The sequence below is a fragment of the Myotis nattereri genome, assembly GCF_964212035.1.
Source record: "Myotis nattereri genome assembly, chromosome: 13".
Classification (NCBI taxonomy): domain Eukaryota; kingdom Metazoa; phylum Chordata; class Mammalia; order Chiroptera; family Vespertilionidae; genus Myotis; species Myotis nattereri.
The window spans coordinates 49,054,665-49,071,591 of NC_138088.1; the positions used below are offsets into that span (position 1 = coordinate 49,054,665).

A 16,927-nucleotide genomic window follows, 5' to 3' on the forward strand; every position below is an offset into this window, starting at 1 on the left:
CCCAGTGCTGAGCTGATCGCTGCGGGAAGGTTATTTACACAAGCCCACGCTAGTCCTGCCGTGAAAAGTGGGTTGAAAAGAATAATCAGTTAGTAGTTCAGCATGATGCTCTCCTTGCTTTACAATGCATAGGCTCAGATTGTAGCAAATGGGGTGGTTTCCATCCCTTTCAAAAGTGAGGGTGAGGGAAGGGGAGAGAAATTGTGAGACAGAACCAGATTGCAGAACGCAATCTATCATAGCTTCCAGGGAATCACAAAGGACATCGACTTTATCATAAATCATAAATGTGCATAAACTTAAATGCACATTACAGTCGCTGCAGCCTAACCTAAATTGGTGCATTTTTGTTTCAATAGCGTTTGATTGTCCGCGCGATGTTATTGCTATGATCATAACTATTGCAATTTGCCAGTGTAGAGAGATGGCTTGTCCAAAGAGATGAAGCTTTGAATCAAGAATAACGAAGGTGATTTGCTGGGAGCACCCGTGGGGAGGGTAATTGGTCAGGGAGCATTCCATTCAGGAAGCTCAGTGTGTTCGGGAGAGCCTGGCCACTTACCCCTGGGGAGAAAGATGCTGTGGGGAGACAACCATCCTTAACCCCAAGCCTTGCTGTTGTCAAACAGCAGCAGGACCTGGATAGTCACTTCACCCCCACCCCCAATTAAAAAAAAGTGTCACAGATGGTGAGTGTAGCATGACCACAGGCAAAGAGACAGGAATAGAATGGGTAGGCGAAGACCATGGGACCATGGGACCAACCTGATCAACAAGGCATGCTTATGTTATGGGGCTGTGGCAGGTGGAGCGGGAACATTGGAAATGCCCAATTTTGAGGAAAGTCGTGACTGTTGCCTCTTGTGAAGTTGACCTGAAAAGGCCAGGAATGCTATATAAAAGCCTTACCTTTCCATGACCCCATCTGCAAAATGCTGTGACAAGATGAGGTTGGTCAGTTGAGGACAAAAGCACCTAAGCTTTGGGACCAGCCCCAGACTGGGACCCAACCCTACCTCCATCATTTATAAGTAAGACTGAGCAATATACCTAGATGCTCTGAGCTTCAGTTTATTCATATGTCAACTAGAGGTAATTATACCCGCAGAAGAGGTATGTGACACTGTATGTGAAGTGCCTGGTACTCAAAGACACTGAAGCATGTGCCATTCCCCAATCCCACTGTAAATCAGCATTGCTCTTAATTAGGCATGTGACACAGCACTGATTAGTAATAATGACGATAATAACGTTGCTGATTGTTCCTGATTACTAAGCATACTCCGTCACAGGCACAACACTAAATGCTTTTTCTGTGTTATCTCATTCAATCCTCACAACAACCCTGAGAGTGAGACAATCCAGTACAAGTTTGTCCTTGTAAAAGTTTTCCAAGGAAATTATGCTGAAATGATGATCAGATTTGGACAAATAAGAGCTTCTCTGTCATGGAGTTGGGCACAGTCATGAAAACAAATGCTCTCCCTCAAACCTGAGCCCATCAGGCTCCGGAAAATGTGAGTTCATTCCATCACAAGAAGTGGTGAGGGGAGGTGGTTCAGGGTCCAAAGAGCATTGACTGCTGGTCAGTTGATACGTGAGAAGAAAGCAGTTGGGTGAGTCAAAAGAGCAGCATAGAAAGGAGACTTTGGTCCAAGGTGCAGATTTGCTGTAAATTGGGTCTTTTGTGTGACCCTCAGACAAGTCACTTGACCTCTCTGAACTTGAGCTTCTCCCCTTGTAATAGATAATGTTTTGTCAGGTAAAATATAAGGAACTTGCCCCAGAAGGGGGCATGCAGGAGGCAGCCGATCAGTGATTCGCTCTCATCATTGATGTTTCTATCTCTCTCTCCTTCCTCTCTGAAATCAATAAAATATATTAATATATAGAGAGAACTTGCCTTAGATCAATGGTTGTAATTCCTGGTTTACACATTAGAATCACCTGGGAGAGTTTTTTAAAAATGGGATGTCCAGGTTTCTACTGAGGCCAATTACATCAGAATCTCTGGAGAGTGGATCTCAGGCATGGAGTTATTGTTTTTTTTTTTAAATTCTCCCACATGACTTTAATGTGCAGCCGAGTTTGGAACTCAGTGAGCTAGGTGATTTTTAAGAGCTCTTTCAGGTTTAAGATTCAAAGCACCAGATATTTGATACAAGAAGATGGAGAAAAAGTAAATAAATGCCTCATTGCTTAGACTGAAACAGGTCAGCGAACACGGTGCGGTGCAAACAAAGCTGTGGCTGCCTGGGATTTGGGCAAACTGTTTGAACAGATAAGCCCAAAGTAGAGAAAAGACGTATGAGTCTGAATAAAAATGGTGGGATTGGTAATAAACTGAGATCAGCATCCTGGCAGATTTACTGAAGGTGTTCATCAATAAATATTTGTGGAGCATTTACTACGTATGGGCCAATTCCTGTTGGACTGTGTAGCTGTAACACAGGTACGTTGGACATGGATGATTAGATATGAGATAACAGAAACACTGTGGCTGAAGGCATTAATCACTTCTCTGTGGGCACCAAGAAATGCCTCATGGAGGAGGTGGTGTTTGAATTAAACCTTGAAGAATGGGTGAAGGCATGTGCACATGAGCTCAGGTTGGGATGGAAAGCACATTGAAGGCAGAGGAAGAAGAGGGCAAATAAAGCTTCGCACTTCACTCTCAGCAAAATTCAACTCTTTGTTTCTCTAACACACTCTTTCACATCTCCATACTTTTAATCAAGGTGTTCTGCCTGTCCTCTTTTCTCTGGATAAGTCCAATTATTTTTTTAAATATATTTTATTGATTTTTTTACAGAGAGGAAGGGAGAGGGATAGAGAGTTAGAAACATTGATGAGAGAGAAACATCGATCAGCTGCCTCCTGCACAGCCTCCTCTGGTGATGTGCCCGCAACCAAGGCACATGCCCCTGACTGGAATCGAACCTGGGACCCTTGAGTCCACAGGCCAATGCTCTATCCACCGAGCCAAACCAGTTAGGGCAAGTCTTATCATTTTTTAAGAGCAACTGAGGTTAACCACCCCTGGGACACCATTAATGAGGCACCAGCTCTGTCTCCCAGTGTTTCTCCGAGCTCTCCTCCCTCATGACATTGACACATAATAGCCCCAATCCTGCTGTGAGCTCTTTGAGGGCAAGGATGTCCTATATATTTGTTCATGGTCTTGCTTCCAATGCCTTCCACATGTCCTGCCTCTTAATGAGTCTTAAATAAGTATATTTTTAACTGAACTGAAAAAATGAAGCAATCTTTTTTAAAGAATAAATCAGATTATGTCATTCTCTAGCTGAAAATTTTCAAATGGCTTTTTATTTCCTTATAATAAAATCCAGACTCCTTACTGGCAGTGATTTGGCCCCTGGATATTTTTCTAACTTTAAATCACGATATTTTTTCTAACTCTTTTTCACTCTGTGCATACAATAAGCCTTGAAAGGATCCACAGGTAACTTAACTGCCTGCCAAAACAAAACTTAACACTTCTATTCAGGAAGATGATGGCATACAGATAATCATACCACAGCATCCAGCATACAATCAAAACTTTCCAGGTATGTGTAAAAACATGAAAATGTGACCCAAATTCAAGAGAGAAATCAGTCAATAGAAACAGATACAGAAATGAAAGAGGTGATGGAATTATTAGCAAGGAATTTAAAACAGCCATTAGAGGTGATAAAATAACATGCAAAAAAAAGTCTGTTACTCTTAAAGAATGCAGGAAGGAGGGGAGAAGAAAGAAAGAACTCATGACCCAAATAGAAAAACAAACAGCAATATGGTGAACTAAAACCCAACTAAAGGTAAGTAGATTAAACTCTCCAATTAAGGGGCAGAGGCTGTCTGACTGAATAAAGGTAAAACAGAAAATAATCACATGGTAAATGGCAAATGTCCGGTTCACCAGGTCTGATAAGTAACAGGAGATAAGACTGGGAAGTTTGAATGGAGCCAAATTATATTGGGTCATAGATGTCAAATTCTGTATTTACTACAGACACTTGTGTTTTCTCTGTGCAAATAGTTAGCTCACCCTGTGAGATGGAATGACCTTCTGGAAGAACAGGTATAAAGCCGACTTACTTCTCAGAATGTTTTATTTGATAAAGAAAGTACATCTTCATCCCATCTCCTGATTTTTACTTTCCTGGAGAGGAAACAGGGTGGCTGTGGTCATACCTTTCAGCTGCCCAAGCCCACAACACATAAATAAGCCAGGTGACGAACAAAACCACCTTTCAGCTGCACACTACGATCTTTCCTTTAAAAGTGAAAATGGCCGAAACCGGTTTGGCTCAGTGGATAGAGCGTCGGTCTGTGGACTGAAAGGTCCTAGGTTCGATTCCGGTCAAGGGCATGTACCTGGGTTGCGGGCACATCCCCAGTAGGAGATGTGCAGGAGGCAGCTGATGGATGATTCTCTCTCATCGATGTTTCTAACTCTCTATCTCTCTCCCTTCCTCTCTGTAAAAAATCAATAAAATATATTTAAAAAAAAAAAAAAAAAAAAAAAAAAAAAAAGTGAAAATGTACTTGGAAACTGAAGAAAGTACTAAGTCTAATCTCCCCTTGTCATTAAATCAATAAAAAATATTAAAGACAACATTACTCAAAACTGTGGTTCTTGGAAGATTGTCGTTTTTTATTATTGTCGTTATTATTATTGTTATTTCATTTTTCAGTGGCCACTGAGTATGAAGGTTCCTAGAGTTAAAGGCATGGCCAGATATAGGAAAGATATTGCTCTTGCCTGAGTTTCATGAAGCTGATATCAATCTGTTTCATAAACTCCAGGCTGGTTATTGCTTCAAACACAGGCTTTGGCGCATTAAATGTGGTGCTGACAGGAATACAAATAAGAGATTTCCCAATGATACTGAGCAGGGGGGCTGGGGAAGGACTGGATTTCCCCCACACCTGGAGAAGGAAATTCAGGAAAGGTCACCAGGCAGCCAGACTGACTCAATGAATGAATCCGAGGGACAGTTTTTGTTGCTGTTTTTCCCAGTAAGAGAAGAAAGGACGAAGGATTTGATTGAGCTCAGAAGGTTGGACTTGGGAGGTTGAAAGGGCCCAGACCTCAGAGTCAGAAGATGTGAAGTTTACCCCAAATTCGGCCCCTAAATAGCCCACCTCTCTGGGCCACAGTGAGATCTGTATAGCAGTTCATCTCCGAAAGTCCTTTCTGACCTGAAATGCTAAGGACCTATGCGGGGCAATCATTAATATTTGGAAAATACTTTCCAAAACACTGGTTGTCTTGATGCTAATGACAACCTTGGAAGGAATGAAGGGGGTAGTGGATTAAGCTGAGGTTTAATTAAGCTGAAGGACATACAATTAGCTAATGAGTTGTCAGATCTGGTCCCAGGTCGCATGTCTTCTGGCTTCTAATCATGGGTCCTTTATCCCTCACTGCCTTTCAACAAAGAGAATACAAGACCTATTTAAAGGGAACATTCATGCCCGGCCTGTGTGGCCCAGTGGTTGACTATCAACCTATGAACCAGGAGATCATGGTTAGATTCCTGATCAGGGCATATGCCCGAGTTGCAGGCTCAATCCCCAGTGTGAGGTGTGCAGGTGACAGGCGACCAATGATTCTCTCTCATCATTGATGTTTCTAGCTCTCTCTCCCTTTCTCTCTGAAATCAATAAAAATATATTTAAAACAAACAAAGGGAACATTCATGCAAAACAGGGAAAGGGTGTTTTTAAGTTCTTCAGGAAGGATTTGGATCTGGGACCAAACTATAACAGCACCAAGACTTGGAGTTTACCCTACTCCCGGGTATATACGCAAAAGAATTGAAAACAGGTTCTCAAATCATCCTATATAATAGAGCTAATATGCAAATGGCCATCACGCCCTCATGCTAATGGGGACCAGCCAGGCACAAATGAGCTTGTGAGAGAGGAATGGGGACCAGCCAGGTTGTGGCCCGGGAGAGGGACAAGCCACCCTCCCCACGGTCCTCAGCGCCTGCAGCTGGGGCGAAGCTGCCCGCCCACGGTCCCCTGTGCCTGTGGCTAGCCTGGACGAAGTCAGCCCGGGTCCTGGGTGCCTGCGGCCAGCCAGAGGAGGGAATCTTGGATCCCGGGTGCGGAGCGAGTCAGAGGCAGTTAGGGGCCAACAGGCCAGCAGGGGAGCAGTTAGGGGTGATCAGGCAGGCAGAGGGGTTAGGGGTGACCGGGCAGGCAGGCAGGTGAACAGTTAGGAGCCAGCCATCCCGGATTGCAAGAGGCAGTTGGACATCCCCCAAAGGGTCCTGGGTTGAAGAGGGTGCAGGCAGGGCTGAGGGACCCCCTACCCCCATGCACAAATTTTGTGCACTGGACCTCTAGTTGTACATAAATGTCATTAGTGTTGGGATAACATAAGTCCTTATGTTACAGGGCACGTGGATAATATCTCCATGGACGACGTTTTAAGGCAAAATCCTTAACTTCCAAAGTCTCCCCCCAGCCCCACCCCCAGTAATCTATTCTTCTCTTGCCTTTCCAGGCTAATCCTCACCACTCCTCTTCAAGTGCTACTCTCTCCAGTTTTTCCCTGCACCTGCCCACACCTTCCTGCCGCCCTGTCCTTGCTCTGTTTCCTCGGTCCATAATTGTATCCTCTTCTGTCATGTAAACACATCTCCATGGTTCTAAAAAGCCGACTCTGACCCTTTGAGCTGAAGGACTCCTCTCTCTCCTCTAAACACTTCCCTCTTTCTCTTCTGTACACTTCTCTCCAACACTGTAACTGTTCCCGAACTCGGCCTTATTTCCCTCTTAAGTGGTGCACTCCTTTAAGAGGAATCTGAACTGTCACAGAACATGGATTTAGGGATTCAAACCAATCTTATCTTGATCTCTGGGGTGCCAGGAACCCCTAATCTTTATCTCAAATTTGAGATTAAATGGCTCAATACACAGTAAGTGCACAATAAAACTTGTGGAATGTGATTTGTTTGTTCATTTGATTTCAAGCCCACATCAACATTAAACCTCTTTTTCACCAATTTATTTGAAACTGGCTTTTGGAGTAATAATATTTGCTGCCCAAACAAATTTTCAAAATAGCCAAGTACCTCCATGAGCATTTGTAGGGAATTTCTCCTAGAAAAAAAAAAGTGGAGGCACCAATGACAAAGATTCAGGATTGTCTCTTTCCCATTTCTCAACTCTGGCATCACCAGCACCCTAGCCTGGGAGAGCGAATCTTTGAGGCATATTTTTAAAGCCTCCAGGTGGAAATGCTGAACTGAAAGAAAATGCCTTCATTTCGTTGCTCTCAACCCTCACTCAGTTGACTACTGAACGCACACCTGATCATGGCACATTTAAGCCGTGAAGTATTTACAGCACAATCAATGCCTAAGGCAGAGGATGTAGTTTTACTCATTCTACCGCTGTGAATTCTGAATGCAGACTCTGACTGTGCAAGAAAACCTTCCTTAAAAAAAAAGTCTTTCATCTCCAGAATTTGATTTTCACTCTGAAACATGGTGTTCTCCAGACATGCCTGCGATGACATAAACACACCGAGGCTGTGGCTCTGTCCTGCACATTCTGCCCTGTGGCTGACCCGTTTCTGAGCAGGTGACCCTCTTGCTGCTGGTCCTGACATGGTAGAGCCACCACATGAAGGGCTATGTCTACGAGCATGTTTGTTAAATGAAATAAAAAATCTCAGCTGAATTCCCCAGAGCTCATAACAACCCCCCGGGACAGTTTTGATGTCCCCCAGAATGCTGACCACATCAGTGAGTCTGTAACCCTGGGAACCACAAGCACCTGGCAGGAGACGTGAGTTGAAGTGTGACCGGCAAGAGCCTTTCTTTGTCAGAGACTGAGAAACTGTCTAACTTCTAGATCAGCGGTTCTCAACCTGTGGGTCGCGACTCCTTTGGGGGTCGAATGACCCTTTCACAGGGGTCGCCTAAATACATCCTGCATATCAGATATTTACATTATGATTCATAACAGTAGCAACATTACAGTTATGAAGTAGCAACGAAAATAATTTTATGGTTGGGGGTCACCACAACATGAGGAACTGTATTAAAGGGTCGCGGCATTAGGAAGGTTGAGAACCACTGTTCTAGATGCTATTCATTTGCCTCTTTAAATCATGTTGCCTCTGCAACTCTCCTTTCGCCAGCCAATTCCACAACCATCCTCTTCGGGGCTCTAGCTTTCCTTTCTCACACTGTATAGTAGTCACTAGAATCAGTTCATTGGGTGCTCAATCAACATTTGTTGAATCAACAGAAAATTATTTGTGAGACTTTGTTGCCATGTGTGAGGTATTGTGCTAGGTGCTAGAGATGACATTGTGAGAATATAGCCTCTTACACCCATAGAGTTCACTGTCTAATGAAAAACAGACCACCAGTCAATCATGACAAAATAGAGGTTGGCTTATAGATGTGATAAATACCATGCAAAAGCAGCATGACACCTTCTGGGAAGATGAAGCAAGCACCAGTATTAACATGTCTCATCTAAATTGGTAAATTGCATGGTATGTGAATTATATCTCAATGAAGCCACAATTTCAAAAAGACAAGTGTCTCACGTATTAGAAATGTGAGCAAGTGAGAATCAAAGGCATTCAAGAATTGATCTTTGGCGGGTCAAAATATATCCTATTATTGTGAGGCCACATTACAAACATAACCTGAGAACTAGCCGTGTTCTCTTGCTTCCTCCCACAGAGCAAGCTGGAATCGATGATCCTTGCGAGAAAAGAAGAAAGGAGGGGTAATGAAAGGTTGGCAAGATTATCTTTCGGCGCTTACCCTATCAAAGGCAGTAAAATTTCCTCTGCTGCCACCTGGTTCTGGACAGTAAATACATCTCCTGCTCTGGTAGTTGGGGAAAGTAACAGACACTGTCAACCATGTTTTGGTGAATGGCTACGCCAAAGCCATCCAAATCAAAGAAGTGGTTTAGAATTGAATGAGACTAGTTTTAAAAAGAACATAGCCATACAGTAGCATAGTCTACAGCCATGAAAAGGAACTAGATCTATATGTACCAATATGGAACAATAACCTAGCTAAATTGCCAAGTTAAAAAAGCAAACTGCATATGTACAGAATGACCCACTTTTTGTACAAGGGATGTATGTGTGTCTATATTCTTTTATACGTAGGCACACTCTATATGTTACTGAATACCGAATGCAAAGAAAGAAACTGGCAAAAATATATAGCATATGTTATTAAATATAACATACATATTTATATATTAACTACATAGCATATATATTAACTGTGTATAATTTATAATTAGTGGTTCTGTGGGTCCATCTTAAGTTAGGCCCTAAAGAAGCAAAGCCTAAAACAAGGATGTGCATGTAAGTAGCTTATTGGGGGATGGCCTCAGGAAACAATGGTAGGAAAAAAGAAAGTGAGACACAGAAAGGAAGGAAAAGGGTGTGTTATTAAACGAGTTATCGTAGTGGGCAAGTAGGGCTTGACCACAGGAGGCAGTATGGCCCACGCCTCAGACATCCCCGCCAGGGAGTGAGGAGGTCAGTTTTCCCATCCCCAGCCATGACGGTCTGAGGTCGCAGGGGCATTAGCTCTGCCAGCCCTTTGGGCCTGCCCCACGTGTGCAAGTCAAGAGAAGCCCCGTTGCCTACAAGTGATAAGATCCTGAGAACTGTGGTGCTATAGGCGAGGCTAGGCCCCGAGGCGAGGGTGCAAGGTTAGGCTTCCAGGCTCCAAGGCTAGGCTAGGCTGGGAGGCTCCAATGCTTTCAAACATTTTTTGCATATTAATGACACTTTAAAATCAGAAAGAAAAACTGACAATAAAAACACTCCCCAAAATATTAGGTTCTCTAAGAAAAGGAGGCTTACCACTAAGGCAGACCACGTGCAGGGAGCCCAGGTTCCTGACCCCAAAGGCGGCCTTCGGTCGAGACAATGTCTCTTCCAGAGGCCACCGGCACAGGGCCGCCAGCGCCGCAAGGAAAGAGACAGCTGAGACAAAGCACCGTTGGGCTTTTATTCACTGGTCATAAATAGCATCTCGTGAGCATCAAGGTGATCATGGGTAATGGACTAGCACCTGGAACTTGGCCGTCAGAGCACTCTGCTTCCCCATCGCCGGCTGAGAACCCGCTGCAGCTGCTCCGCGGCTCCCGGGTGGAGGGCTCAGCTTTGAGGGGACCCGGCCTCGGGTGCAGCAAGTTTATTCTTGGCTCGTTCTTGCCAATTTTTTAAAAAATCATAAAAGATCAAGTGTTTGCAAGAAAATATCAAAGAGGATAAGATTTTCAGTTCTTCTCAAGTGTCTAAAAGTGAAGAGGAGAGGTAAGGGAGGAGGAGAGGAAAGGGGAGGAGTCGGGGGAGGCGCAGTGTCTTCCTTTCCTCAGAGCATTTTCAGAAACAAACACCGGCAGGTGTTAGTGCTGCTTGGAGATGGGCTGCGTCTCTCTGATGAGCCACTCGAGTGCTTCCTGGCGGCCCTGTTTCTGCAGCTCCTTCCCGATCACGTCCCTGCAGGTCTGGTGGTAGCTGTTGAGCCAGTCACACTACGAGAGAGAGAAAGACAAAGGGACACAGTGCGCTTATCATCTCCTTCACCAAAGGCTGCACAGGCAGTGTGAGGGCCCACGTGCTGCGCGCACCAGACAAGAATAGAACTCTCCCCCTATCACGGACAGGTGACCCCTGTGTTCTATTTCTCCGGAAATAGACGGGACGAGGCCACGTCGCTTATGGTGAAAAATGCTCCAGGAACAGTCTACTACCCGTGGACTGGCAGTGGCTAGCAGGGAACCGTAAACACCTAATGGCAAGCAATGCCTTCAGGCTTCTCTAAGTGCAGAGTAACTTGCAACCAGAGTAACTTGCAACCAGGACCCTGGGAACCAAACTCACAGGCCAGTAGAAGAGGGAAGAGTCTGCACCCACCCAAGGGGCCTTATTCCCCTACACCTGAGTTATCTGAGGGTGCTGAGGGGAGAGAGAGGACCTGGAAAACAGTCCCTGGGCTGCTGTGAAGATGCCTATTAAGAGGCACACGTGAGGCTGGCCTGCCCACACGCTCACTTCCTATCCTATATCCACTGACAAAGCTGAATCAACTAGGATGTGGGCCTTGTAAGTGTGGCCCAGGACTATGGACTGCAGGGCGGGGCAGGGAGTGACCTTAACTGCCAGACTCTCCTGTGGCCGCCACATCAGGAGATAAGAGATAAAAAAAAAAAGGAGGTAGACAGGACTTAGTGCCTGGTGAGGCTGATCACTGGGTCTGATAATGAGTCCGGCAGCTGTAAAAGGTGAGATGGCCCCCTTGTGTGGGTGGGGTTTGGGGGATGAAGGTTGGAGTGGAGTTTCTACCTTGAGGACAACAACCCACTCCCTTCACTGCCCATGAAGTGGGCCTGCCTGGACACCCAGCTGCAGCGAGGCTGGCAAACTGGCACCACCAAGGGTGTGGTCGCCGTAATGAGCCAAGCGCTATTGGGGAGGCAGTGTTGTTACAAACCCATGGGCTTTGAAGACTGCAGTCTGGACCAGGTACCGAAGACTGGCTAAGGGTTCAAGATGGGCACACAAGTCTTCAAGGCCCAAGGGCAGACAGATGGGGTGATGTTGCCAACTGGCCTTGGCCCACTGAGGGCTCTGGTCCCCACTGATAAAGAGCCTGCGGGTCCTGCTGGGAGCTGGGGAAGGAGGTAGAGTCAAAAGAAAGTGAGTGCTGTGTCTGCAGCAGGGCCAAGCAGGGCTACATGGCAGCCTGCCGCCCAGGCAGTTCAACAGTGAGGGCCACAGCGGGAGCCAGCCGTGGACCACAGCGGAACCCCCAAGGCCCTGTGGGATGGGGAAGGGGAGGAAGGCACCTGAGCAACCTCCCAAAGGCCCTGACAGTCTGCAGCTGCCCATTTCACATCCAACCAAAGTCCTCTGCTGCCATCTGGTGACAATTGATGGGAATGCTGACCCGACCCCCAAACTCCGCAAAGTGACAAGGAAGACAATCTGTCCGGGAGACAGTAAAAGGCCACAACCAGGTATTTTCACCGCCCAGGGAACAGAATCTTGTTGGGGAGTTTTACTATCCCTTCGAACTGTGCCTTGAACACCCCGATCACTGAACTATTCTTTTTTCCAATTGGTTTTTATAGGATATCTTCTTACCTTAGGACAACAGTTATTTAACATATCAAGCGGAGCACATTATCTCTTTTAGCAAAAGAGTCCCTTTCCCATTTACCTCTTGATAAACCTGGGCCTTCCGACACAACAGTGACTTGCTCCTGGAGGGTCCCTGGCCAAGACCCCGGAAGCTGTGCCTAAGGGCCACCACCAGAGCCTGGTGCCTCGGGGGCAGAAGCCCCTAAGCAGGGCGGCTCCTGTGCCCTCTACGTGTCTTGTCCCCTTTCACCTAAGTCACCCCCCACGGGGGCTGGGGAAAACCCTGGACCGTGGCAGGCCTCTGGCTGAAGAGACCCACCTGGCCCTGGGCTAGCACAGGTGCTTTCAGGTCTGCAGCATCTACAAGCTGAGTAACCTGCATCTGCAGGGCCCACTTAGGTCCTGTGAGTGGGAATGCTTGGTTGAACCAAGGCACCGATGGTCAAGCAGAGGTGCCCGAGCATAGAGGAAAGCTAAGCAAAGGTGGGTGACCTTTCTCTGTCACCCATCTGTGAGTCAAACAAGGCAGGAGAGGCGTCTAGCTGGGAGGATCCCTGCCACGGGCCCACGGAGGCAAGCACCAGGCCCAGGCAGGCCCCACGGAGAACGTCCTGCCCCCAGAGACACTCAAAGTCCCTGGGGTGAGGCCAATGGCTGCCTTGGTCACAAAAATGTCGTATTTCTCCAGGAGCCTCTATGCCTGTCCTGCCTTTGGCTCCCGCCAGTCACTTGCTTTTTGACGACACTTCTGACCACCTGCCTTGTTCTAGAATTTGTGTCCTGGCTTGTCTCCCTGGCCTGGGAACTGTTTTGTTGGTTGCTCCTGCCCCGTTTTCACCCGTCTCTGCTCGGACCTTGATCACCTGCCTGATTCCTCAGCCGTACTCCAGGGTCCTGGGCCTGCCACTTCCCTGGCCTCATGAGCCTGGGAGTCACCCTAGGACTTGAAGGGGCTTCAAGGCCTGCAACCCTGTGAGCTCAATAGGTGACACCACTGGGCTCCTGCTCTGTGAAGGGTGTCACAGCACGGAGTGTCGGGGAGAGCAGGCACCACCTCTCTGTGTGAAACTCAGGTGGCCGGTAACAGGGTTGCTTCTCATTTCCTTAATGCCTCAGGCAGCACAAGAAAACATCTGCTGTGTGCAAGAGCCCACAGCCCCACCACCGTCTGGCTTTTTGTAGGGAAGACATGTGGCCCACGTTTGCTCAGGCAGCCGTGGCTCCTGCCCTCCTGGAAAACAACGGCACCAGGCAGGCGTCCCCCTGCGAACCCACAGCCCCACAATGGGGGCGGGAGAAGGACCATCTCCACCCAGAGGCCCAACAACTACAAGAAAAGCACCTCGTGCTCAGGAGACCCAGGATCAATTAGCAGACTCAGCCGGCCCCGACCTCGGACTTACGAAGTGAGAATGCAGAAGAGTATGAGGTTGCTCTCCCCCGCCCCCACGCTGCCCTCCCCAGCACTCCGTTACCTCTTTGTCTGTCAGAGAATCCACATCTATCATTTTGGTCTGTATCGGAACCAAAGTTAGAGGTTCAAAGGTCAGGCTTCCCCGGTTGCTGAAGTTATACTGTGGGGTAAGGAAGGAAACAGAAGTTTTGATTCCTCTTTACCACAAGGCACCACCGTGAGGTCAGCCCCACCAGCGTGGCCAGCCCTCGGAGCCAGGTGTAGCTGACAGGCATGGCAGGCACGATGGACACAGCTGAGGCCACAGCCCACTGTCCTCTGTGGGGGCAGGGGAGTGGGGGGCATCTAGGCTCAGGGGCTTCCCTGGTTTCGGTTCTCAAGACTCTGCTGGGGTATAATTCCCCAAATCATTTGTTAAATGGTCAAATATGTGGCCAGCCTTGACCCAGCCAGGCCCGAGGAAACAGATGGGCCCACTCTGACCGATAGGGAACAGCCGGTCTCTGAACCGGGCAGGCCTTTGGGAGGGAGGCGAGCAGCCACTTGCGTGGACAGGGACTTCCACGTGGATGCAGAGAGCAGGCCCCTGCAGTCAGCCTCCCCGGAGACATGGAAGCCACTCCCCTCCTCCTGTTCAATCCCCACAGTCACCACGGAGGAGCAGCAAACAGGTCTTTCAGGTAAAGCTCACATCTGAAGCCCTGTGACCTCCTGGTGATACTGATGGGGGAGAAGGTGAACATCTGTCTTCCCGAGGGCAACTCACCTGCCCCGCGGCCTGCCCCTGGGCCCCACCCTTGTGCCTCGGCTTTACCTGAGAAAAACTCCCCGGGGCTTTAGTGAAAAATAGTTTCCAGGCCTGGAAACTGATTCAGGGTCTGAGAGGGGCCTTTAAACAAGCATCCGCCCAGCAGAGGAGGCTTCGTGACAAGACGCTGCCTCTGGTAAACTCACAGCCACAAATCACGCTGAGCAGGGTCCTGCCTGAGGCTCCACCGATCCCATTCTGGCTTTGCAAAGGGTGAGTCCCAGGAAAGTCCCCGGATATCAGGGGAAGAAAGCTCCAAGCATAAAAGTCTTCATCCTCCCCATTTATGGAATAAGGAAATTTTAAAAGTAAATAAATACATCAATTACTCACCTTGGTCTTCACAGGAACCACCAGGACCACATTCTCAATGCGAATTCCAAAGGCGCCATCTTCATAGTACCCTGGCTCTGAAGCAAACCAAAGCCCAAATGAGCAGCGGTCCAGGAGGGAGAGGCACACAGAAAGGGGGTAAAACAGGTGAAGGGCCCACTCAACCCGACGCAAGAGCCCAGAGATGCCCCTTCTCCCATGTGGCCCCTTCTAATAAGTTCCTGAAGTACCGAAAGGTTTTGAGGTTCCTGAAAACTGGCTGCAGGGTAGGGAGGACAGTAACTGGGGAGCCACCAAGTAAATCCCAATGCTTATGCGAGAGGCATAATGATGCAGGCATTCAAATACATGCACAAGAACGTGGTGATGATATGGCAACAGGCAATATATTAAGAAAACAGAGCCCAGCCTGCATGGCTCAGTGGTTGAGCATCAACCTATGAACCAGGAGGTCATGGTTTGATTCCTGGTCAGGGCACGTGCCCGATTGCGGGCTCAATCCCCAGTGTGGGGCACGCAGGAGGCAGCCGATGGATGATTCGCTCTCATCATTGATGTTTCTGTCTCTCTCTCTTTCTTCTTCTATGAAATCAATAAAAATATACTTAAAAAATACATATATACATATACAAAAGACCAAAAGCTAACATGTTGAAATATTGTCCTGTTTCCTTGGGTGGTCAGATTACAAATGATTTCCTTTTTCTTCAGATGTTCCAATGTGTCACTTTTTCTACAGTGAACGTGTATCATTTTTATAATCAAATAAGGTGTTTAATTCAAGATGACACGGGGAAATTATTTCCAGTTTATTTTAAAATAATTAAAATATAAGAAACAACAAAGGGCCTTCACAGAGACTAGAGGATCGCGTCCTAGGGGAGGGCCGCCTACCGTCAGTGACAATCATGCCCGCCTCCAGCGGTTCGTCGGAAAACGTTTTATAACTGATGCCACAGGGGCCCTCGTGAACGTTCAGGAAAGACCCCACACCGTGTCCCGTCCCATGCAGGTAATCCAAGCCCGAATCCCACAACGCTGAGCGCGCAAAGGAGTCGAGAAGGTGGCCTGAAAGACACATGAAGAACCACTTGATACCTGCACGGCACTTTTCAATTCGCAAAACATTTTAGCCAAGAGGCTTGTTATGTTTGGCCCTAGAAGGTGAAACAGAAACCAGGGGTAAAAGTTACTAGAGGGTTCAGATTTCAGCCCAGCACAGGGAAGAACTAATAATGAGAGCCCCTGAGGAGGGCAGCTCCCCAGCCAGGCAGCGCAGTCTGAAGCTGGAGGATCTGTCTGGGATGTTGGTGAGGGTGGCACTAGAGCCTGGCTGGTGTGGCTCCGTGGTTGAGTATCAACCTATGAACCAGGAGGTCATGGTTTGATTCCCAGTCAGGGCACATGCCCAGGTTGCGGGCTCAATCCCCTGTGGGGATGTGTAAGAGGCAGCCGATTGATGATTCTCTCTCATCACTGATGTTTCTATCTCTCTCTCCCTCTCCCTTCCTCTCTGAAATCAATAAAAATATATTTTAAAAAAGAAAAAAAAAAGAGCTGCACTAGATAACGTGGACATTCCCTTCCCAGCTCTGGGACCCTGAGGTTTTAGAATTACAAAGCTGAGATTCTAACCAGACTCAAGCAAGCAGGCAGGCACGACAGATGAGGAAACCGACCCCCAGGCAGACGAGCGCAGGCCCAGCCTAAGCAGATTCAAGGCTCAGGTCTTGTTCATTCCCCATTCAGTGCCCTGCCCACCAACCCTCAGCAAGGAGGTACATATCTGAAGTCAGGGGCCCAGTAAAATACACTCCAACACGTGTCCTGAAAGAACGCACTGGCCCAGAGCTGAAGGGCAAGCAGGAGGCTACATGGACGTCCACTGGCCCTGAGACTCATGCCCTGCTGACCTTTCCTGGAAGCCAGCAGCCCGTGTCACCCAACACCATCCATTGTCACTCAACACCATCCATTGTCACTCAACACCATCCATTGTCACCCAACACCATTCATGGTCAGGAGTGAGGCATACAGCTGACCCCAGGCCAATCCCATGCCTACTTCTTGGGAGGCCCCCTCTGAGCTCAGTCAGTGGGTGCAGGAGACTCATTCCATGCAGCACCCCACCCTGTGCCCTGGCTGGGCCAGAAGTGGGCTGGGGGCTGACACTGAGAGAGAAGGCCTGCTTTGCTTCCACTCAGATGTGTTT

General features: G+C 47.8%; 1 protein-coding gene across 5 annotated transcripts in view; it reads right to left on the bottom strand.

Moving 5' to 3' along the window:
• Positions 1-10,008: 10,008 nt before the first annotated feature.
• Positions 10,009-16,927, bottom strand: part of XPNPEP1 (X-prolyl aminopeptidase 1) — a 47,363-nt gene continuing 40,444 nt past the window's right edge. For all 5 annotated transcript variants that reach the window (XM_081104493.1, XM_081104490.1, XM_081104491.1 and 2 more), the window contains 4 exons: positions 15,610-15,783; positions 14,716-14,792; positions 13,636-13,734; positions 10,009-10,551 (listed from right to left, as the gene is read on the bottom strand). In XM_081104493.1, the coding sequence (XP_080960619.1) occupies positions 10,423-10,551; positions 13,636-13,734; positions 14,716-14,792; positions 15,610-15,783 (479 nt within the window). In that variant the 3' untranslated portion in view covers positions 10,009-10,422. The remainder of the gene's footprint in view (positions 10,552-13,635; positions 13,735-14,715; positions 14,793-15,609; positions 15,784-16,927) is intronic.